At 44.5% G+C, this 23782-nt stretch overlaps 1 protein-coding gene across 1 annotated transcript in view; it reads right to left on the reverse strand.

Moving 5' to 3' along the window:
* Positions 1–5251: 5251 nt before the first annotated feature.
* LOC131291111 (telomerase-binding protein EST1A) overlaps positions 5252–23782 on the reverse strand; it is a 51014-nt gene continuing 32483 nt past the window's right edge. The window contains exons 13-16 of the mRNA XM_058320302.1: positions 8015–8165; positions 5699–5984; positions 5475–5614; positions 5252–5387 (exon numbers count right to left, since the gene is read on the reverse strand). Coding sequence (XP_058176285.1) covers positions 5254–5387; positions 5475–5614; positions 5699–5984; positions 8015–8165 — 711 coding nt within the window. The 3' untranslated portion in view covers positions 5252–5253. The remainder of the gene's footprint in view (positions 5388–5474; positions 5615–5698; positions 5985–8014; positions 8166–23782) is intronic.

Below are 23782 nucleotides of genomic sequence, written 5' to 3' on the forward strand. Positions count from 1 at the left end.
TCGCGATTAGCTCATTCCTCGGTTTCGAACCTTTTTCTTCCGACCATTTTTTCCTTCTCCTCGAGCGCGTTTTTTTTTTAGCGAGTCCTCGACGAAGGTCATCCGCGCGTGTTTTTTTTTGTCTCTCCATTTTCTAACGACCGACTGATGATGGTTCGTTTTCGGCCGCTTCCGACGGGCGGCCCTTCACGTACACGCGAGTGCGTGTGTGTGTTTGTGTTCGATTCGCGATTTGGATTTTTCTGGTTTTATTGGAACGACGGTCGCGCGCGCAATTTTCCCGCAGGAAATTCCTTTGCTGTTGGGAAGGGGGAGTGGAGGTGGCGGGGGAGGGGGGGGAGGGAGGTGTTGTGGGATAAATTCACACCACGCGCCGACATTTCGCGTACCGATGCGAGCTTCTGGTTTTCCGGCAACAAAACACACTTATTTTTGGGGGTTGGCTTTCGGAAACCAAACAAATCAAAAAAGGAAAACTTCACATTTATTGATTCTAATTCGAAGGAAAATAGGAAAAAAGAAACAGAAACAACACAAAACGTTGGGGTTTCGTGTCGTGTCGTGCAAATTAACACGCGCGCGATAAAAATCGGCTGGTTCCCATTGGCAAAACCAAAAAACCCTCCGAAAACAACACACCAATAAAATGGGGTTTTAGCGGAAAACTGTCCTCCCATTTCGGGTGCAGCGAACTTCGGGAGCAAAAGTGGCCAGGAAGCTGCAAATGGCACGGCGGGGCCATTCTAGGTTGGTACGTTTGATCGCAGTGGAAGGGAAGGGGAAAAAGAAAACACAATCCGGTGAAGACCGTAAGGGTTCGCGGGATGGGTAATGAACCTCCGCGCCGAACGAGAGATCGACACTCGGTGGAGTGGAGGATCATCGCGGCCTTGGAAGGTCGTCATCCTTCCCTTTCCCCTTTTCCCCGCCCCTCCCAAACCCTTGGTTGCACCGAAACGAACGAACGAACGGGGTGTTTTGCGGTGGAGAGAAAAAAAAAGCCCAAGAACATCTCCGCCAACCGTGGGGTGGAGGGGAACGGAATAGAACTTGTGCGCGGGGTGAGCGGAAAACGGATGGAGCAGTTCATCGCATCCCGCGCCTTCCCATTCCGTACGGGAGATTTTGCGGCACCATCCGAGCCGATTCCGAAGATCTCAAACCACCAGAGCAGGGGAAAAGGGAGGCGGGAGGCAAGGGCGGTCAAATGTCGAAGATTCGATTCGATCTGGCATGCGATCCGAGCCCGACCGCCCCCCGGCACCGGGACTGGTTTTTGCAAGCGAGGTAGAGTTCAAGATAAAATTTACGCTTTTAGGGAGGTGTGTAAAGTTTTCCTTTTCACGGCGTTTTTTTTTTTAATATTTTCTCGCGGCCCTGTGCGGGATGGGATGGCAATACGAACATTTTTACCTTCCCAACGTCCGCACACGTTTGTTTTAAGTGCCTGTGTTTGATGAGCTCGGAAGAATGGCGCCATTACCGAGATTAATCAAAAACTGGAATTATCGATGCAAATATTTCAGTTAAATTTAATCTACAGACAAAATGATTTTGAAACAGTCGTAAATGTTACGGATAAAAAAGAATTTGCGGGAAATTTCAACAAAAACCTTACGACATCAAAAACTCAACAAAGAGAAAAATGTATTAGTTGAAAATTAATAATTCGTGAGCTTTCATTGGCTCGAGATTGGTTAAAACACAAAAACAGAACATAAAACAACAAAAAACGAAAATACTCACTTGAATTATGCATAGTCTCGTTCGAGAGATCTTCGATTGACGGTTCTGGTAACGGATACAGCTAGACGGCGAAGCATGAAATAAACAGTAATAAAAAAAGAAACAAATAAATGAACACAAAATGTAATTTTGAAAACAATAAAACGACCGCTAATAAGTAAATAAATATAATAAATCTGTATGAAACGACAATGTAGTTTTGGTGCTGCTACCAAAACATCCACGAAATTTTCAAACTAAAAAAAGCATGAAGAAACATACTTTCTAACTTGAGTGTTTCTTCATCTCATTTCAACCCTCAATGTTTTATTCTTATCATTAACACGAGACACGTCTAATTGCTTAAAAAAAGTAGTTAAATATGCCAAGAAGAGATCTTAAAATATAATTTATAAGTCGGATGGAAATGTTTAACAGTTTTTACAGCTCTACAGAAATTAATAGTTGATAGAACGTATCTTTCCAACAGTGCAAACATAGATTTAAAAACTAACTTTCTTAGAAAACTATGCTTTAATTTTCAATACAAACGGACTCACGTTTGACGAAAGTTTAACAACATCATTTGCAACTTAAATTTACTAATCAACTGTGTAAAATTAAATTTACTTGGTTTGAAAAATAGTTTGAGGTGTAACAATGAACAAGTTTCAAATAATGTCGAAATGGGTTTCAATGCAGACATTAAAACATAAAAATATGATACAAGATTTAAGTAAAAATCCTCCTCCCGTTTGTGGCTTGGTGGTGCCGGGGGTCAGGGTGTCCCGACCCGACGGTCCCGTTAGTGTCGAAGACCGATCGGCAAAGGCAGTTCCACCGGCAGAAGGGCCTTGCAATAATGATAAGAGACGACGAACCTCCTTCCCTGCACCCGGGGGGAGACGGGGGCATCGCATTGCATCGGGCGGGCATGGCATTGGAAATTAACTCTATTTCGAATTGCGCAAGCGAGCGAGCGAGTGGAGGCGACGGGGGTCAGGAGAGCGGTGTTTCGGTTCGGAGCCGAGGTTCGTCGCCTGGCGTCGCTGCGTAGAAGTCTTTCGTTCGAATGGGGCAGAATCGATGGCACTCTGGCCTGCTCGCCGGGCTGGGTTTGGTGGGATTGGTGGAAGGGAAGGAAGACTGGCTAATGATGAGTGACGACGATGGCGGATGATGTAGAAAACGTTAATTTAATGTGTCAGAAGGAAGAGGTAATTGATTCTTCGGATATTTCTACGCGTTTACCATAAAATTGCCAACCGAACGGATGGTGCAGACGAGGGACGGGGGGAGGGGGGGGGGGGGGGGATGAGGCTAGCTTCTTCTGGGTCTCTTGTACCCCATCCCCTCACCCCGATGCCACCATCCATCATCATTTCCTTCTCGCCGATCGCGCTCCATCTCCATCGCCAAGATATCGTATCGGACGATGACGACGAAGACGTTGCTGCTTAGCACTTCCTCTCGCCGGTTTTCTCATTGCTCGCTTCCCCGTCCACCCCGTCCCGAGGCCCCGGTTCCCTCCACCCACCGAAACCTTGCAATCAGAATGACAATGGATGGGTTCACAGCGAGCGCAGGCACACCGCGCAAGCCACTCCGGAGGGTTCATTAGAAGGATGTTTGAGGAAGAAAACCATCTTACACCCCGTTGTAAACCGTTGCTATGTGTTGTTTGAATTTTTCAAATCTTATTTGTCTCGTTGGTGATGGGTTCTCCTGTATTTTTTTCTTTTTTGTTTTCATCCATCCCTTCCGCATCTCTACACACGATTTCAATCGTTTCTATTTCGAACAGCCTCTACCTCCGACGGTTTGGTTTCGAATGCTTGGTGTTTTTTTTTTAATGCTTTTTGGTTTTCAATTTTTGCAATCCAACCACCTCCCCCGTCCTCGGAGGTTTTGCTACATTTACATTCCCGAATCCGTTCCGCTTCGCGCCAAAGGGATGATTTAAACACTGAGAAAACGAAAAAAAAAAAATGGAGGAGGGCGTTCGATAACAGTATTTAAATCGTATAGGAAAGCGGAAAAATTGGTAATTTAATGAACTAACAGTCGTTACAGTTAGAGTCATTGTTAAGTACATTGTTAAGTCCGTTTGAAACAGGAGGGTAAGACAAGTGAACAAACAAACACATGTCCGTACGCATCCTGGCCGTTGCAGGCGGAAGTCGGTGCTTCGCAAAATTTATACCAAAACCCGTCAAACGGTGTGTGCCATCCATCATCCAAACGTTACGCTAGAAACGAACACTGAAAGGGAAACCAAAAAAGAAGAGAACAAAACCGCACCAAGTAGTAGGTAATAAAAACCGTCATCAAAGGCTGACAAGCAGCAGGTTCGGGAACACGTAAGCGAAGCAGCAGAACACTACAAAAAAGAGTTAATTGTTTAAAATAAAACGTAAACAAAATATAAAAATAACAAGGTACAAAAGCATGTTTTTACTACCTTTTTTTTCATTTATATGTATATATTTTTACAATATCTCTTACCATGATGGAAATGTGGACTTTTTTGTTTGCTCATTTAAAAGATAAACAATCATTTGCAACACTGAAACAGGAAACCTCACACATGCCAGAGGTGTGCGTGTGTGTACATGACCTTGGCAATAAAAAAAAGGGATCGCAATAAAATGATACTAAACTATTTTGCGCGCAAATCATCATCGTTCGCGCTCACCACCACTCGCGTGGTGTCTTCACGCCGCGCCTCGTAATATCGTCCCCCTCGTTTGCTCGCGCACTCGTTGGTTTTGTGTGGGTTTTATTTTTTTCCACTTTAATCGAATTTAAAAACTACAACTAACCCACGCTCGGGTAATATACAATTGGTTCTCACAACAAACTGGAAACTTAAAATGACATAGAAACGGTAGTTTAAAAGCACCCACTTGGGGGTGTGTTTGTGTTTTTAAAAGGATAAAGGGTGAAGCTACTTGCCAACAGAACATGAAGCTGAATGACGAAAAATAAAACTTAAAAAAAAGGAGAGTAGGGGAGATTCGACTACGCTAGGTTAAAATAAAAAAAAAAGTTTAACATTATTGGGAGTAAAAGAAAATCGCTGCTAACGTAAAAGTGAATGCCAGTATTTGCCTAGTACGTGATTTTAAACACAATAAGAAATAATAGTAATCTAAAACGCTCGCTAGAGTAAACCGTTCGTACAATATACACATCACCCACAACGGATTGGGGGTTTATAACAATCTCGATCACATTGGCAGCAGCACCACAGCGGGGGAACAACGCGCGTGGTGTGATATATCTTCGCGGCTCCTGTCGCCGGTCGCAACAGAAACACAGTCAAACAGCTTCTTTACCAGCTAGTTAAGTAGCGCCACGGACACCTGGAAACCTTCTGAGAGGTGAGCTGGAGAGAAAGAGATGAGCGAGCCTCGTCTCGGGTGGTGGTTTGTAAGGGTACTCGTTGCTACACCGATATGGCACCGGGTGTACCGGGGCGACTTCCCGCATCCTCGTTCGATGACTGGTGTGTGTGTGTGTGTTGTGTTAGGCACTGAGACCGGCCCACTTGATAAAGTCCGGCAGCTCCCGGACGGGCAGATCGTTCGAGAGGGCTTTCACGCGCAGGTTGCGATCCGTTGTCAGTAGCACGACATCGCGCAGTACGTACCGCGTCCCACCTGCAGGAGGAGAAGGAATGTAACCAAAGCACATGGTAGTATCAACTGTCCGGGGCCCGTTTCGGGAAGGGGAAGAGTGTCCCGTACCTCTCGTTTCTTCGGGCTGGTGCCGGCAGAGGTTCAAGGCCGTCTCGAGGATCCGATCATCGTTCGACTTCAGCTCGCCGACGTCGTCCTCCACCGTGAAGGTGGTCGTCTTCAGGACGGAACCCTTGGTGGTGACACATCTGCGAAACAGGGGAAAAAAGAAGGGAAGGGTCCAAAGTAAGACACTGAAGACGTTGGAGGTAGTGAGTGCACGGGGATCTTACTTCACGGTTGGATTGCGTGATCTGATGAAGAGCAGGGCCTGCTTCGACGCTTCGGCCACCTTCGCCACGTGCAGCAGGTTCGCCGCATCCGCTCCGGGTCCGGTCGGGTCGGTGAAGCCACCGTCGCCCACCACCGGCGTACCCCTGCTGATCGGAAGCGTCGGCTCCTGGGCCACCCCCGCCGCTATCTTCGCCACTATCATCTCGCTGACGACCGAACCGGCCGAGGTTGGGTGTTTGTACGCCGGCCGGATGCCTTTCGATAGTCCCTCCAGCTCGTTGATTACTGCGTGTTGGGCGGAAGGTAATTGATGATGAGTCCTACCTCTAACCCCAACATAAGTTTAAGACTGGCGAAGTTATTCTAAGCGAATCACGAAGTGGTGATATCCAAGTGACCCTTCACGAAAAAGATCAGCCAGCTCTCTTGTCCTTGCGTGCAGCGAATAGCACAACGTTCTAAAGACAGAATCGACTCTCTCCTATTCTTAAAGGTGGTATCTCTCTTATCCAACATATGGATGAGAGTCGAAAACATCATCAATGGATGAACTCGAGGCGATTTCCACGAGATTGCATAAGAGCGACTGATACAGTTCCTACAGAACGATCAACTTCAAATTTCCACTTTTACGCGCGCATGTCTCAAAGAGTGATGAGAATGACGATTCAGCAACGTAATTCAATTCAGAGTGAGTGAGTTGAAATAGAGAATCCATTCTTTAACTGACTCAGTATGAATTGACACAGTACGAATGATTTGACTTAGTGAGAAAGTATTGGATGAAAGAGAATGTATTGGCTCAGGGAGAGTTAATTAACTTAGTGACAATGAATCAACTCAGGGAGAGTGTATTGTCTCCTTCAGAATAATTACCCATCGAAAAACTGCGCAGTTTTCAGCTCGCGAGATATTCAAATCATTCTGAGGGAGCCTAATCACTCGGAGGGAGTATACTCTCCCTGGGTCAATTCTTTCACATTGAGTCAATACATTTTAACTGAACCAACTCATTCTCACTGAGATAATACATTTTTACTCAGCTAATACCTTCTCACTGAGCCATGATTAAATTATTAAACAGAGCCATGAACCAAATGAAATCATTCATTCATTTGCTCACTCACTCACTCTGACTCAGTTTGCACATAACTAGTCTCAAAGATATGTTGTTTCATTTAGTTCTTTTTACTTACAATAAATTTTGCAAAACAAAAACCTCATCATCATCATCTGTGAGATCGTGGTGATAAGTGCGGTGTTTACTAACATTCAATTTTGACAATATACAACATTGGGACGTTAAACATTCTACTGGGTTTCTACCTGCTCAACGTACACGGCACACAAGCGCTTGAACTCGCGGTGTTATACCATTGTACTCCTTTACAAAATAACGAATTCCTGGCAAATACTAAACTGCAAAGTTCGATGTCCTGGGATCACGGGAATGTTGTACCGATGAATGCCTGAACCCCTAACTACTCTTTCTCCAAGGTAGCTCATATCCACTCGGTGCTCTTGTTCCTAAACTGCTGGCGCCGGAAACACCGCAATATATAAACAGAGCACAACTGTCACAGCCTATCTTGACCTTTTTCAGGTCCTCTAGACAGTGTGACGATTCCCTATCTACCTCATCTAACGCGGATGCAGGACACTGCATAAAAACCTGACCATAGCTACCATTGTGGAAGTCCAACACCAGCTGCCTCCTCGGATCCAACCGGCTGCGTAGATCGACTCTTGTCTTATCACAAGATTAATTCACCTTCGATACTATAACCAAGGACTTGGAGAGTTTATGCTCCGCTACTTTAGCGACGTCCTTTTCTTCAATTTTAGCCAGTCCCCTCCTTAGTACTCTTATTTACTGCGGGCTTGGTGACAGCACTTCACACGCCAAAAAAGCAAATAATACTTTGAACTTTTTTGTTCGAAATATTACTAGCCCCACTTTTCGTGGACACTACTGTAGCAAAGCTGCAGTCTTCACCTAAACAGAACACAAATTGATCGTTTGGCCGCTTGGACCAATACAAGTACACCGTCGATAACAAGCGATAAGGACACCGCTCCCGGCAACGTCACTGATAAGCGACGCTGCTGAAAACAAAAACCTACCGCAATCACCGAACGATGTACCGCGATCAAATCAAACTCTACTGAACACTAAACAGGCACTTCGGACACATTCGCACAGCGAAAACAAACGTTAAATCTGCTCTGCAACAACACGCACTGCACCGTCAACACTCACTTACACACTAATTGAATAATTAGAACCACCCGCCCTTCCTCTTGCCCGGACTTACCGATGATCGGAACCATCAGCTGGTAGAGCGAGTGCGCCTTGGCGATCAGCTCGATGGCGGGCAGGTAGTCGACGAAGCAGTTCGTGTCGGGCACCAGCAGCCGCGGCCTTACCTCGATGTTCAGCGCGATGGTGCTCTGCGACAGGATGTTCTAACGTTGGGGAAAGCAAACAACAACTTAGATCGGGTTGATTGACACCAAACGCGAGAGTGGCGTCGTTGCAGAAGGTGACAAATTTGCACGATGACGAGGAAAAGGTGTGAAAAATAGATCCTGCTGTTGTTAAGGGTGATAGCAGCTTGTTTGAGTAGGATTAGTGCCGAACCTCTTAAGATGAGTTACATAAACACACCATTAAAGTAGTGTTGTGCCTTATGAATCTTTAGGCGAGATTCATTCATATGAATCGTTCACCTAAAATTCATTCCGATTGATTCACGAAACTTTATGATTCTTTCATTGATATGGATTAAGTGAAGCTAAACAAAAAAAAGGGGGTATCTACCCCAATTTTTGGCTTTACTTTTCTGTTCTTTTAACACCAAATGATCTATGGGATTCATGAATCTCTAATGAAAGATACGAAGCTAAATTACGGGAAGGATGCAACCGCACATTGCATCGTTACAAGTGGATCAGTTCGATAAACGCACAAATGTTTCGCCTTGACGCCTTCAGGAATGCGTTAAGCAAACTGTTAAAAGCAAGTGCTTACTACGCTTCTACAGATAGAAAGGTGTTAAGTACAAAAACTAATAACGGTTGGTGGTGCAACGGACTCCGTAGGTGAAGAGGGGAAGAATAGAAATGCAATACTCGGTGAGGATTTGGGCGAATCGTCCGGAAGAAGAGATCTGCGCAATGTACTGCGTGTGCACATATTTGCTTAAGGCCGTAAGGTATGCCGATCGTTGTGTTATGGTTTTGTTTTGCGTCACGGAGGAGATGGTCAATGCATTCGATGCAGCTTACGACTTTCATAGGAGGTCCACACCGATCCTAGTAACATTCTAACACTTGATAATTCGTGACTCATGCATCTTAAGGTAGATTTTAGAAAACAGTATCTTATGGCATCGTCATGGATATTTAAATATAAATTGGTTTGAGGTTCAGATTAGTAAATCATGTTATCCAAAAGTCATTCAGATTTGTCAATCAGCATCAGATTCACACAAAGTTGTTTAGTAAAGCTTCTGCTTAGTGTTAAAAGATCGTCAGAGTGATTCGTTCTGTAACAAATGGCTCAAGAAAGTCGACAATCCGAACGAGATAATCCAGTCAGGTTGTGCTACACTTGGCATACATCCCGAATAACCTGTCCGCTCGATCTCTTCTCTCGGCGAACTGTTGCTTTCAGGGCAAAGAAGCGAAAGCACGGATTGCAGCACCGAAGAACTCATCGACCGACCTAAGAATGCAGCCCCAGGCGCATTCTGTATTTGCACAGAAACGGAGCAAACATGCAAACAAATCGGAGCAAACAGATGCGAACAAAAAAGTGCTGCAACTTTTTCCTTGCCTTTCCAAGTGCGCACTTTTCCTTCTTTCGTTCGGTCGCCACTCGCCGACGCTAAGTACCACTTCGGGCAGCACCTGAGCAGCAGCCGATTATTGCTGCAAAACTCGGGAAAAGATGCACGTAACGCGACCAGTGAGCCTTGGTGCAACAATGTTGTGCGCTGCTCGCGAACAAAGAAGACCACTGTGTACATCGCCTTGGGGGAAAGAAAGGGCGAAGGAAAGGATACGCCAAACGGATGATCGTGCGATGGCACGATAAGGCTTTCCCGAGCCCAACCGAGTACTAGGAATTTGGTTAAATCTGTCAAAACTACCGCGCAATCGAAGGAAGCGTGTGCAAAAGTAACTTTTTGCACTTTTTTATTTTCATTTCGTTCAAAACATCAACATCTTTGCCTTGTGTCAGGGCTCCCGAGTCCTAGTGATGTGCGTCCTAAGTAAAACTGAGTGAATTAGTGGGATCTTATTGATCTGATCTGAACACCTTTTCTATTTAACACTAGAATCCAAATTGGGATCCTTATGACTCCAACGCAATATTCGATTTAAAAAACTCAAAAACGGCTGAATCTTTATTTTTATAAATCTCAGTTTCAAAGTCCCGTGAAGAGATGAGGCAATAAACCCTACATTTTTACAGTGCACGTGAAGCATGCTTTTTACAATCTGACTCTAAGTGGAAACGGGACTCGAACACGGGTTTACCAAGAGCGAAGCCGTAGTCTTGCCGAGGAACCATAGCACAAGTTAAAAATTGTGAGGAAATATCGCTACTTGAATGGCAAACGTAGATTTTGAAGAAAAATTTTATTTCGTACTATAAAAGATTTCCCCATTCGGGATTCGAACACCAAACCTCTGATACAAGGCTCGAGCACCACTACCAGTATACCAGTTGTACAAGTGGATAGCATAGGGAAAATACAGGTATATATGGCTATGTGAATAAATTGAACCACCAAGCTGTTAATTTAATAATGGTTATGATAATTTGAAATCTATGTAACAAAATATGATCAGATTTGAAAAAGTAATTTAAATATCTAAAAAAAATTATGAAAAAAATTTTTTACAACCGTCAACAAAAAAGTTTTTCTTAGCCTAGATTCGAACTCCGATCCTCCGGAACAACACCCATGCACTTTGCCCCCTAGACTATTGATGAAAGAAAATTACCGTGTGATATCACAGCTACTTATATGTCTGTAGGCAATCTGAATGTAGCATAGAAAATGAACCAAGAATAAAAACTTTAGTCACATTTTTCCTCCCCGAGCTTCGCCGGGGTTTCGAGCTAGTATTTAATAAAACAAAATAAAGTTTTTCTTAAAATCCAAAGCTACATCTGAAACACAAATTTCAGATTTTTCTGTTCGACCAGTTCCGAGAACCGGTAGAATGCTTTTTGTGGGTCATTTTGACCCCTATCTTTAAAACACTATAACTTCATTATTTTTGAAGATTTACGTTTGTTACTTTTTAGTACATTTGTTGACTGTCTTTTGACGTTTTTGGGTTTTCGATGCATTTCTCATCATTTTGCTACCTCGGTGTAAAGCAAACCCTCAATAGAGGTTTGAATCCCAAGAGAGTGAATGAGTGAAAGTAAAAGAGTCTCTAGTCGTCACAGAGGGATTCGAACCCCTATAGTGAGTAAAAGTATTATTAGCCGCCACAGAGATTTCCCAATCAGGGATTCAAATCTCAAAGTGGAAAAAATGTAAAAGAGTAAATAAATAAAAGCGAACTTGGTTTAGATCCCCGATAGGGATTCCAACTCCTATTTGGGATCTGAATTCCTGTTTAAGATGGAATCGCTGTTTGGGATTCAGGGATTCAAACCTCTGCGGTGCCCAATAATCCCTGATAGGAATTCCAACTCCTGTTTGGGATCCGAATCCCTGTTTAAGATTGAATCGCTGTTTGGGATTTGATTTCGTTACAGCGGATTCAATCCTCTGTGGTGACTAGTAACTCTTTTAATCACTCTAGGGATGCGAGTTAGTAGGGACTAACGAATCAAATATCTGTGGATTCAAAACTAGACTCCTTTACTTACTCAATCACTCATTTGGGATTCGAATCCGTGTTAAGGTGTCTAATAACTCATTTTGAACGATTCAAAGCCACAAAAGATTAACATGAACATTCAAAACTCCCAAAAGAGTTGCTATTCTCATCACTACCATCGTCGCATTCCTTCCACAAGAAAATGCAAAAATCGGCCAGCTTTCTGGCACGTTCGCTTGTCGATTGTTGGCCCCTTCTCCCCGAGGATGCGCAAACAGTGGAAGAGCATAACGATGCTCTGTGCTGAGGGCGTGCACACGAACGTAAGGCAAACACTAACACCGGTAAGAAGCAAAGCGGAAAGGACCTCGGCCGGGAGACGGCTGATCATGTTGCAAACAAACGGTTACTGTTTCCCGGTTCGACAACAACTTCCCGGCTGCCCGCGCGACGTTTGTTGTTTGTTTTTCACACCCGGCCGTGGTGCGCAAGTGGAGAACCGCGAACGCATGAAATTGGTTTGCCTTTCATTAACATATAGATAGCGGCTAGTTTCGCTCGTTGCTTCCTCGAAGGACGCAGAACCCCGGGGGATACGTAATCCGTAGCACACGACGGCCCGGACGGATGCGGGAAAGATTTCGCGGGACATTTTTTGTTTTTTGTTTTGTTGTTTGTACCCCGTGTCGTTAACCCCTCCCTGATTTTCCCAACACACACACGCACGAACACACGAGGTTGGGTGTGTGTGTTTTGATTAACGGCAAACTAGCAACCTATTCGCCAAGGCAGGCCAAAGGCAACCATTCCGACCAGCGAAGGGCGGAACGAGAGGCGAAGGGAAGTTTTCCAGGTACGAAAAAAGAACAGGAAAACCAAAAAGGCCCACAAAACGACCAAGTCCGCCGAAGAACGCCCGAAGAATGAGCGGCGCATGGGCGAACCCGGAGTGGCTGAACTCTTAATTAAATCCGAACGAACCTCGGAACTCCTCCAGCGTCCCAGGATTACGATCTAAATACGCGACCACAACGCGTCTTGCTAATTAAGCCGCGCCCTTCCCCTAACCTGTCCGTCTCCTGCCCTTCCCCAGGGGCAGAACTTGCACCCCGCGGTGTGGCCCCGTGTGCTTATCATACTCCCCGTGCGCCTACAGTTGTGTCCTGCGCCTATCCTCTGCCTTTAGCCAATCGACGGAAGGGGCACTCGAATTGATTTTTATGTTCCTTTTCTTGGGCTTTTTCTTTCTCTGTGTGTGTGTGTGAAACATATATATTTCTGCTGGCGATCGTCGCCGATGCTTGATGATCTTCCTTTGACGATGACGATGGCGATGAGCTGAGGGCTTCTTCGGGGTCGACTAGGTTTGTTACCCATTTTTACGAGCGCGCTCGTCGACATTATTACCTTCCCCCTCCTCTGCATCCCCTTGCTCCCCCCAAAACCGATTTCCGACGATCTCCCAGCCGGATGTGCCGTTTTGGCAGCGATCGCAGCCCAAAAACCTGTCTACGTCATATCCGCCCCACACACTGATAGCCCTGCAAAAGGTTGTCGACGGGGGAGGGGGGAGGGGACTCATTAGATAATGGAGAAATTGGAACCGGGACTCCCGGGAGTTTCCGGAGTTCTGGTTCTTCTCCACCAGATCATGCGTTTTTGGAGCTCTGGAGGGTGCGTAATCAAAGGCGAATTCCAGGAAGCTCAGAGCTACAGTACGTAGCCAAGAGCGACCAAAGGCGGTTACTTTTATTGAGCTCCTCGCTGGTATCTCGAGCCAAATTCTTCCCAAAATCAAGTCCCGTTAAACTGAACTAAACCTTCTCGGGGGGCCGGCATACAGTGACGGTTCGAAAAGTATTCTCATCCAAAGCAATATTTCCTGGAAAATGGCAACTTTTGACCGGTGCAAGTTCAAGAATCGCAGAATGAATGGATCGGTCAATGTGCCGTTTTTCGAAGTCGCCCAACTCTAATTACTGTCGCTTCTCTTGCACAACTAACCTTTACTGTATCAAGATCATCTCTGATCTCTGATTTGCGATCTCCTTAAGGCAAATTCTGAACCATCTTGGTGGTATGGGAACTTCAACTAAGGCAAAACCCTCGAAGGAGGGAAACACATTTAATAAGCATTTTTGTTGTACCGAAGTGGAAGATGAAAGATCAATCCTTTAGATAATATAAATCTTTTACTAACTATGTACCTATTTAAGATACACTAAAAGAGTTATCAGTCGCCGAATCCCAAGTGATTCGATTCCAAAATTTTGTTTGGTACCGCCTTAGAGAAGCCTTGAGCCTTAGGTTCAGTCTAGAGTTGGGTATTTCCGCTTCTGAATCATGAACCATGGGTAACTCAGATTCAGAATTCTGATTATGAATGCCTCTTTGCAACTATTTTGATTCATGTACAGCAAAGAATCATGAAAGATTAATTAAGAACCACGAAGTTTCGCGTTTCGAAAGATACATTAATGTTTTGAGCTTCGACTCTTTAACGATTCAAGAACCAATCCAAATGAATGATGGGTGAAAGGTTCATATAAATAAATCTCGTTAAAACATTCGTAAGAAACGACTCTAGTTTAAGTCCCTACTTCCAAAACTTACACACACATTTTATCAACATTCGTGATTGAAACTAGCGCCTTTTTGGTGTAGATTCGCGGTTGCTGATTCTTGTTGACTAGTTTAGAGGATAAGATTTCAAATTTCTCTACCCTTGTGTTGAAATAAAAATTAAGATTTGATTCGCGATAAGAGTCACTTCCCTTTGGAGATTCATATGCATGGGATACCACAGAAAGACTCACAATGCGGATCAATAAAAGAGATAAATAAGCTTTAACAGCTAGAACAAAAAACCATATCCCTTGAATAAATGACATTCCAGGTTTAAGTCAACCCTCTAACTCACATTTTGGAGACACAAATCTCCGCAATAACTGCTATCGGAAGCCTTTTCCGCTTCAAGAACGGAATAAAGGCACGGAATTGGAATGACATTGAATTAACATTAGCGAAAGAATAGGCATTAGTGCTAAGCTCCCGGTTCCCGGTTGCTGGTTCCTTTATGCTGCTTCCCGAGTCCTTCTTAGCCCCTTTTTGATTAGAACTATAACTGTGCTGCCCTTGTCGAAGCGACCGAAACAGAACCGACTCGGACGACGAACCCTGGTGCTATCCCATGCACCGGACGCTATATAGCTAGCCCTAATGAAGCAGAAACAGTTTTTCAATTCTTATGCAAATGATAAACGGCCAACCGCACACTCCGGACCCCGCCGGAAGCCAGCGAACCGATTTCGCGTGTGAGTGACAATTAGTGCAAACGCTGAATCGAAGCATCGACACACGGCGTGCTGCATATATTCGCACTGACTCACGCCGTCCGCGGGTTTCGGTAGTCGTGCAGCAGCGCCCTTCAAGAATCGCTTCTCGGTCACCCTCATGACCTCTCCCCCCACCTGCATCCATCCATGTTCCACAGAGGAAGCTTTAACACACTAGAATCCAAACAGGGATCATTTTGACCGCAACGCAATTTTCGATTTTAATATCTCGAAAACGGATAAATTTGAGTTCTACTCAACTTTTATAGATACGAAATTTATAATATAAATCCAAAAAAAGAGAGCACGACGAATAAAACACATTAAATGCATTAGATAATTTAAATTAAATACATTTAATACGTAAATAAAGCAGCACTATGAATAAAATACATTAAATGTATTTAAAAAAAAATAAATTAAATACATTTTATACGTAAATAAATCAACATTTAAATAATAAAATAATATTTTAAAAAGTAAACGACCTCAAAGATCGAAAAAATGCCAATTTTCATAGTAACGCATCAAAACGCTCGAAAACGGAATTATAGACAAATACATCCTTTGGAAAGTTGAAGAGTCATCAACTTCAAGGTTGATTTGTGGCGTTGTTTGTCATTTTAAAAATATGAAGTTATTTTTAATAAGTGGCTTACCAAGTTAGCTTTCTAGCGCAAACATTTGAACTTTTAGAACTTACATTTTAAAATGTTGAAAAAAAATAAAAGCTGAGAAGTATTCAAACTTAGTTCAATATGATCAATTTTTGCGGAGTCATGGAAAAGAGCATAAAAAAAATAAAAAGAAGCCGAAAGATAGTCAACAAATATACAAAAAAGCAGCCGTTTACAGATAAGAAAAAAACGTTTCAAGAATAGAAATGTTATAGTGTATTAAAACGAGCGGCCAAAATGACCGCCAAAAAGCATTATCGCAACATTCCAAGGCAATGTGTATTCTAGTGTTAATCTTGCACCTGATTGCGCACTTTACACCAATTTATGTTCATCATCACGACGTGCAGCCGCGAATGAAAAAGCCCAGAGGGAAGGAAGCTGGCGAGGGCGAAGGAAAAAGGGAAAGAAATTAGAGCGCTTTGCCCGAAGGCCGGAAAAAGAGTGTACGCCGGGGCGACCGTAAGGTGGAACTTTTTTGATTCTTTTGTTGTTGTTGTTGCTGTGCGTTTTTTTTTCTACTTTTTGTTTTTTGAGTTTGAACGCGGTTAAGATTGCTCCCTCCTATTCCCCCCGTCGCTCGCCAAGCAAAGCTAAACTGACCATGACGGGAGAGGGCGGAACACTAGATAGATAGAGCGGAGTGCGGAAAGCGTCCACACACACACACGCGGGCACGCATCCAAGATACGGCGAAAACGACGAGCGGGCTCTTCTCGAGACAAAGATTAAGAACCGGGAGGAACGAAACAAAATTAGAAGAAAGAAGAAGAAGAAGAAAAAAAACAATAAAAATGCGATAAATTCTAACGGTTTACCAGACCGGAGAGTCCGGTGGAGTTCTACTTCATCATCACCACACGCAAGGGCAGGGGGGGGGGGGGGGGGGACGAGCGGGTAGAAAGACGCCGGTCCGAAGAAACCGGTAGCCTAGAGCCACGAGAAATAGCCGTAGAGCCGGTGTATGTGAGTGTGTAAATGCGTGGTAAAGAGGAAAAGAGTTGCGAGCCTTTTCCGCGATAGATAACAGTAGGATGGAAATGCTTTCCACAAACAAAGGAGAATTGATTTCGTTCTTTTTTTTCCCCTGTGTGTGTTCGAATAAGCACAGGAGAAGAGAAAAAAAGGCAAGCGATTTTCCCGGCCCAATACACACACACACAGATTCGCCCCGACAGGAGGTAATTGTGTTCTGATGATCGCATCCCCCCCCCATCTTCCATTTTCAATTGGGAGGCAGAAAATGAGATTGGATTTTAGAAAGGGTAATGTTATAAACAACGCGCACGCGGAGGTGGTCCCGGGTCGACGGGAGCGGGGAGCTGGGAGGAGATATGGGTAAACATATTGACAAATGGTGCGCATCGTTTGCGCACGGCACGTTTGCTAATATTAGATTTCGTCCACGATCGCATATTCGAGCCGGGAGGAGGATGCAACCCAGCACTAACAAAAAAACCTTGGCGGATGCAAGTGGTGCAAATATTTAGCCCCGCGCAAAAAGGTGAGCAGACCGCGAGGCCACAAAATATGGCATATGGGCGGCATCTTCCCGAGGGCCCGCCGTCCGAAGGCATCGAAACGAACGAAGCGAAAGAAATAATGGCTGGCAGAAACGGGGAGGCTGGCGCAAATATTTTCCCTCCCTGGCATGCCGCCACCAAAAACCCCTAACGCCCCGCCGCTCTAACTCGTCGTTTGTTTTGTGCGGCCTTGCGCATCATTCGCCTTCCAATCGACGGGATCGGTGTGTTTGCTACGGTTTTAAGCCGGCGGTCGCAAAAATTAAATATGGAATTTTAATGCACTCGTCTTATCGGCCGCCAATACCACTGCAATCTTGCCTTGCCGATGATGGGCGTTGCGCCAATGATGGATCCTTCGTTTTCCATTTTTTGGTTTGTTGTTGTTTTGTTTCAATTTGTTTTTCATCTTAGAATTGCCTAAAATTGCCAACCACACAAGAAAATGCGCTGGAGGTTCGTCACTTATCGTCGACCACACGGAATCTTTCGTTCTGTTCGGTTTCAAGCCGCGTGCTTGAGGTTTAAAAATGGCATATTGTATAGCATTTTATTTAACTTTGTTTAGAAAAACATCACATCAGTTTAGAACTGTTACAAATACAAATCGAGGTTCGTCGCTTATCGTCGCAAATCTTTTGATTTCGTATGTTTCCACATGACACGAGCTGTAATATATCGGCCAAAATATGGTTGTACTTTAGCTAATGAGGAATTAGAAAACTCTATTGTGCTGCATTTTACTCAACTTAGCTTTCTGATTTAAAAAAAGAAAAGAGATCATCTTAAAAAAGCCAAAATAGCAAAAACATCAAAACATTTCGTCCGGGTATGAGAATTCAAGGTTCGTCGCTTATCGTCAACCACATGGAATCTTTCGTTCTGTCCTTTTTCAACCCGCGCGAAAGGTGGATGCTCCGATGCACAAATGGCTCGTAGTTAACTAACAAACCATTGGGAACGCATATTGTTTAGCACTTTACTTATGAACTTAAATAAAAATCATTTTTCTTTTCTAGAAGTATGTTTAAAAAAGTTCAGATCGTTTTAAAGCTGTAAACAAATTCTACAATCATACACGAATCGATGCACCCTCCGCCGTTTGGAGAATGCAAATCACGGTTCGTCGCTTAACGTCGACTCTACGCAAATCTTTTGATTTCGTGTGTTTCCATATGACACGAAATGTAATAAATCGGTAAAAATATGGTTGTACTTGACTAATGAGGATTTAAAAAAACCTTTTGTGTTGTATTTTACTCAACTCAGAAAAAATAAAAAAAATAATTTAAAACCTTGTTTTAAAAACAGAAGAGAGATCATCTTAGAAATGACGAAATAGCCAACACAAAAACTGGAAAACGCATAACATGCTACACTTTACACAAATAAAGTTTATTTGTATTTAACCACAGTAAGTTTTGAAAAAAAAAATCAGAACATACGGGTATTGTAAAAAAAAAAACAGCAAACCACGCACGAACGAAGTTCTCCCGTCCGGAGAACGCATATCGAGGTTCGTCGCTTGTCGTCGACCACAAGGAAATCTTTCGTTCCGGGCAATGTAAAGTATCACTTTACCTAACTCAACTACGCATAAATATACGATTTTTATTTTCTTTAAACTATATTTTAAAGACATCACACAAACAATCAGTTTTCTACGAAATCTCGAAAAGTAAACTTTGATTATTTAATAAGCCGAAGCTTGAAATTTGTTTCCTTTAAAAAAGAATCTGAAAGAAGGTAAGATTCTCTTCTTTTGAAAATGTTTCGCAATCAAACACCTCGGTAAAATCGGGGAAATGAAAACCGTTACGACTAAAATGGAGAGAACTCTCTCGTTTGACGAAGATAAAAAGCTGTTAAGATTAACAAACGCACGTGCTTTGTTCTTCAAAGGAAATTGTTAGAAAAAACGTTACGAACACGACTGAATAGAAACATTGAACCGAAAGTAATGTTTCAATGAAAACAGGTTGGAATATGGAAAAATCCACCCAACCCCAAGGTACATTTTAAAATAGCAAACAAGTGTGTATAAGAGAGCTCCTCCGCACGGCATAGCAACAGGCAAAAGCGTCAGGGTGTCATCCGAAAACCGTCGCCGAAAAGCTAGAGCGCGATTTATTGGCGAATGGGCGGGGAATGGCTACCAGGTCGCGATGTGCGATGTACTAAATTTAGCCGAGCCGCACTTAAAATAAAACAAGGACAAGGTATGTGCGAGGTGAATTAATGGCCACCGAGCGTAATGGCCTCTCCCTCCCTCGGATCCCCTCTCTCCCTCCTAAGAAAGTGAAGAAAGCGGGGTTGACAAGTACGGATCGGAAAACCCCTCCGTACTCCCGAAAAAAAAAAAACGCACGCCAAGGCGGTTCCATTCCTCGCCAAGAGAATCAGAGTTTGAGTTGGAGGAACAAAAAAAAAATAGGAAAGGAGGGAAAAAGGCCAAATAAGGCCTGCCAGGTTCGGCTGTGCGTGTGTGTGTGCATGCGATGAGAATATGAAACGAAGAAGGTACGCCGAAAAGTACGCCAAAGATCAACCCGCAGCAGCAGCAGCGCGTGGAAAAGAAGGAAAGCGAAAGAAAAAGGGAACACGAGAGAACACGAGCGCGAAGCGGCAGGCGGGCAAGGGAAGGCGGGCGAACGGAGTAAACATACATGCGATTTCTTATAACGGGATTATCGGGGAAGCTTTCATATTTGTGTCCTCCGTTTGAATCTGTACTTTCCACTCAGCTCCATTTGTTCGCCTCTTTCTCTCCTTCGACTTTCATCTCGCTCGCCCGAAAGGGAGTTCTCACTGGAAAGGTACGCGGTTCGCACATTCTTTACATAACAGTGCCACATGTGCCTGAACATGTGTGTGTGTGTGAAAGTATGCTCGGGACCGTATATTTATGGTATCCCCCCCTCCCCCCCTCGCCGGTTCTAACGCTGCTGCAGCAACAATGCGCGTCTTCGTCCGTCGGTTCCGCGAATATCTGCGAATAACAAAGTACCATCGGGGAGGACCAGGACCAGGTCCGGTCAAAGTGGCCGAAGTTAGCAAGCCAGCATGCCCTCCCCCCCCCCCCACCCGTTCCGGGTGCAGCGGGTTGTTCGCTCCCCCAAAGAAGTCATGTTTTGCGCGCTCGGTACTTAACAATTACTCTTCCTTTTTTCCTGCCTTTGTTCTTCCCAGAGCCTTTCCTTCAGCCGTGCATCCGAACATAGGGCCCGTCCCAAGGAACTCCTCCACGGCCGACCATGTGTGTGTCATGTGTGTGCAAGCGCAACAGCAACAACGTCGACGGTGACTTTTTCGATCGGGTCTTGCCTTCCTTTTGACGGTCGTCGTCGTCGTCGTCGTCGTCTTGTACGGCCGGCCGAGTTTACAGTACGCCGGTGGGATTTTAATTTCGAGCGGCCCGCTGAGGCCACCGTCCCCCGTCACAGAATTTTAGCACCAACGTGATTCGTTCGCAACCGCGCTCGCACATTGCGCACACGGTCGCCTTCTTCTGTCAACAAATTTGCCTTTTGCGACAGGGCAAACAAACGCGAACTGTCAGCGCGGACTACCGGCTTCTCCAACGCCTAAGTAGCGCATCTTTTCTAGTCTGATTAGAGCGCTTCAGGCATTCCGATTAGAAATCTTCTGGAATTCTGCATGCGATCGGAACGAGGTAGACACGTTCTTTCTGCGTGCGAAAAAAGCTTAAACAAATACATAGTACTTGGAAAGAAGCCTATCCTAAAGAATGTCGAGTTCTAAAAACAAGTATAATAAAACCAGATTAAAGTTGTGAAACTTTAGACTGTTGGCTAGTTTCATGGGAGGGTGGTGTTGAGATAAAGGGTTTGGATCGGTTTAGAACCCCGTGTTTGGGATCCAGATCTAAAAATCTTGGAATCTAGGTCTGTCATTGTCAATCGAGCCCAAGTAGAATCTTGATCAGTCGAATTTAGTCCTAGCAGGGATTGAAGTGTAGCAGAACTAACATTAAAGGCACCAGGGACTACCCGACTCGGGGTCATCGTTCCCGGACTGGTTTTTAGAACCCAGGGTGTTAGATCCAGGTCCAGAATTTGGATTCAGATGCCATGGAATCTAGATCTATCACTAGATCATCGATCCCAAGTCGTATTCAGATCTTTTAGATCCCCAGCTGGGATCAGAGCGTCCTAGGAATAGTATCAGGGGCATCTTGGACTAGGATCAATGTTCCAAGATTGGGATGCACCTCTCATGGTTGTCATTATTATAAAGTAATTTGAGGTTTTCATTGGGATAACGATGTCATGGAATCAAAGTCTGTCGTTACATCCGGATCGACCGGATCTAGTCCTAGCGGATCACAGAGAGAGTATCAGAGGCACCTGGAACTACCCGACTAAATGGCCAACACATTCCTTTTCCTGTGATATCAATCCCTCGAAAGTTACAAAAAGAAAAACTTCATTTGTTCGTGAAGCTAGGAACATAATAATTTTTCTGTGTTAGAATTGATAACATCTTCCTTCAGATAAACCAGAACTACTTAGGAACCGTCCAACTAAGAAGAAAAACTGCTTGAAAAACAAACTATGTACTCGAGTAGCCGAGCGAGTTTTGCTTTTTCTATCGAACAATAATGCAGAAAAACTAGCATGACCACCGACTTTCGAGCAACAGTGCTAGGAACCAAGCTCAACGGCAAAGCATAAGCTGACCGTGCCTACGGTTGGAATTTGTTGTCAAAGTTTATTGCCAAATAAACTAAAAAGCGTAGCAGCGGACTATCTTCAGCTGGAACCTAACATCCGCTCCGCTTTGCGACCAAACGCGGAGGGGCAAGGAAATAAAAGGGGTTGATGATGTGAAACCCTGTATATGCAGTCGGTCTGTTTTACACTCCTCCCCGCGTCACCAACCCTCCCTCTCCCTCTCCCTCGCCCTCGTTCGTGTGGCCGGTGCTAAGAGCCATTCATTTCAAACCGATTAGCATAATTTCAATTCGTATAATGTGTAACAAGTGCTGCCGTAAATACTTAAGCAGCAACAACGGTGTTCTCCGGGGTCGACTCGCTTCCCTACCCCTTCTTTTCTACCGCTTTCTTCCTGCGCCGCTTCTTAATGGGCGATCCACACGGCACTTTTGAGTGCGTCCATGATTTCATGCCCGTAGGAGACGACGCGAAGGGCAGACTTTTCTTCTCCCCCCCCCCCCCCCCCCCACCCTTGGACAGTGTCTAAAAGAAAGAAAGAAAGAAAGGAAGAGAAAGAGAAGAAAACACGACACCATGGCGAAGCAGCTCTTAACGCCGTGGTGGACACAATCTGTCCCCGTGCGTCGATGATGATGATGATGATGCCTAAATTTCTCACGATTTTTCACGAGCGCGAGTGCAGCCAAATTCTCCCTTCCCGGCCCGGAATTACACCATTGCTACTCCGTACCGCATAGGTTTAATCTTATTCGTTTGCAAACAGTCTTAGCGAAAAGATACATAAATTGTTAAAGCAACGAAAGTGGCAAGACTATTTCTAAAACTGATAAAAATAAAAATGAAAATATGCTAAATGACCGAAAAGCAGTAGAAATGATAATTTTTTTTTTTTAAATTAGAATTATAAAGAAAACAGTTGAAAATAGAAATGAATACAAAAGTATAAATTTTTATAATATTTTACCTAACAGCCAACGATTCGTGTTTGTTCCAGTATTCAGCACTAGATACGCTCGAAAGATGAGATGAAATTGCACTTGACAACACGCTTTTTCCCTATGCCAATAATACGAGTTCGTTAAAACAGGCTAACGAAACTGTTAAAAAAGCCTCACTTTTCCGAAACGAGCTGGACTTTAATCGTTCTCGAGTGTGTGTGCGTGTGTGTGTGTGTATAGCATGGCAATGTTTGATCATGCTAAAACTGTCATGCCTTGATCATACCTCACCCCCTCCAGCTCGCCTCGCCCCGCATCAACCGTTCCACCATTATCCAGTCTTATTTCGCATCCCCGCGGATACTTTCCAAACAGTAATTTCGCCTGTTTGCATGCTATCGTTGTTGGTTGTTTTTTTGATGTTTTTTTTTTCTGTTGTTTGCCTGTTTGCAACTCGTCTTCTGTTTCGTGTTTCTTTTTCGCCCGTTGTTTCCTTCTTTGTTTCTCGCGCCGTCCTTTCTTCGGTCGTTCTGTCCGGGCGGGTCATCTCGCGCCTCGCGCTCCGGCGATGCTCGGTCGCGGTCGCGATGTGTTTCTTTCTTCTCTCCCCCAATTCGTCCCGCACCCCGTCCCCGTTCATTTCGATTTTGTCGATTTTGTCTTCTACTTTCCATTTTTTTTTCTACCTTCCCTACGCCGAGGCTCTTCGCAGTACGCAAAGACAAGAGAGAGGTCAAACCGAAGCGAAAACTATTCGCAACGGCAACTTGAATTTTTCCCATCCCGCCGCTCCTGCTCCTCAGCGACGCGCGGGCAGTTTTCCACCCGCCGCATCCCGTGCTTCCAGGAGCTCCCCCCCGGGGTTCGGCCGGCCGCGCATAGTTTGCTCGTTCGTTCACCTAAATTGCGCGCATGTAGCAGATCACACGTTTACGCTACCCGCTACGCCGGCCGACCATCACCACCCGCGGTGGCGGCAGAGCGCAGGGGGAAGGGCTGAGGCAAGGAGGTTGGTGTGTTTTTTTCTCTTCCTTCAACCGAACCGAAAGAAGCACGGGCAAGT

The sequence above is a fragment of the Anopheles ziemanni genome, chromosome X, assembly GCF_943734765.1.
Source record: "Anopheles ziemanni chromosome X, idAnoZiCoDA_A2_x.2, whole genome shotgun sequence".
In the NCBI taxonomy this organism is placed as follows: Eukaryota; Metazoa; Arthropoda; class Insecta; order Diptera; family Culicidae; genus Anopheles; species Anopheles ziemanni.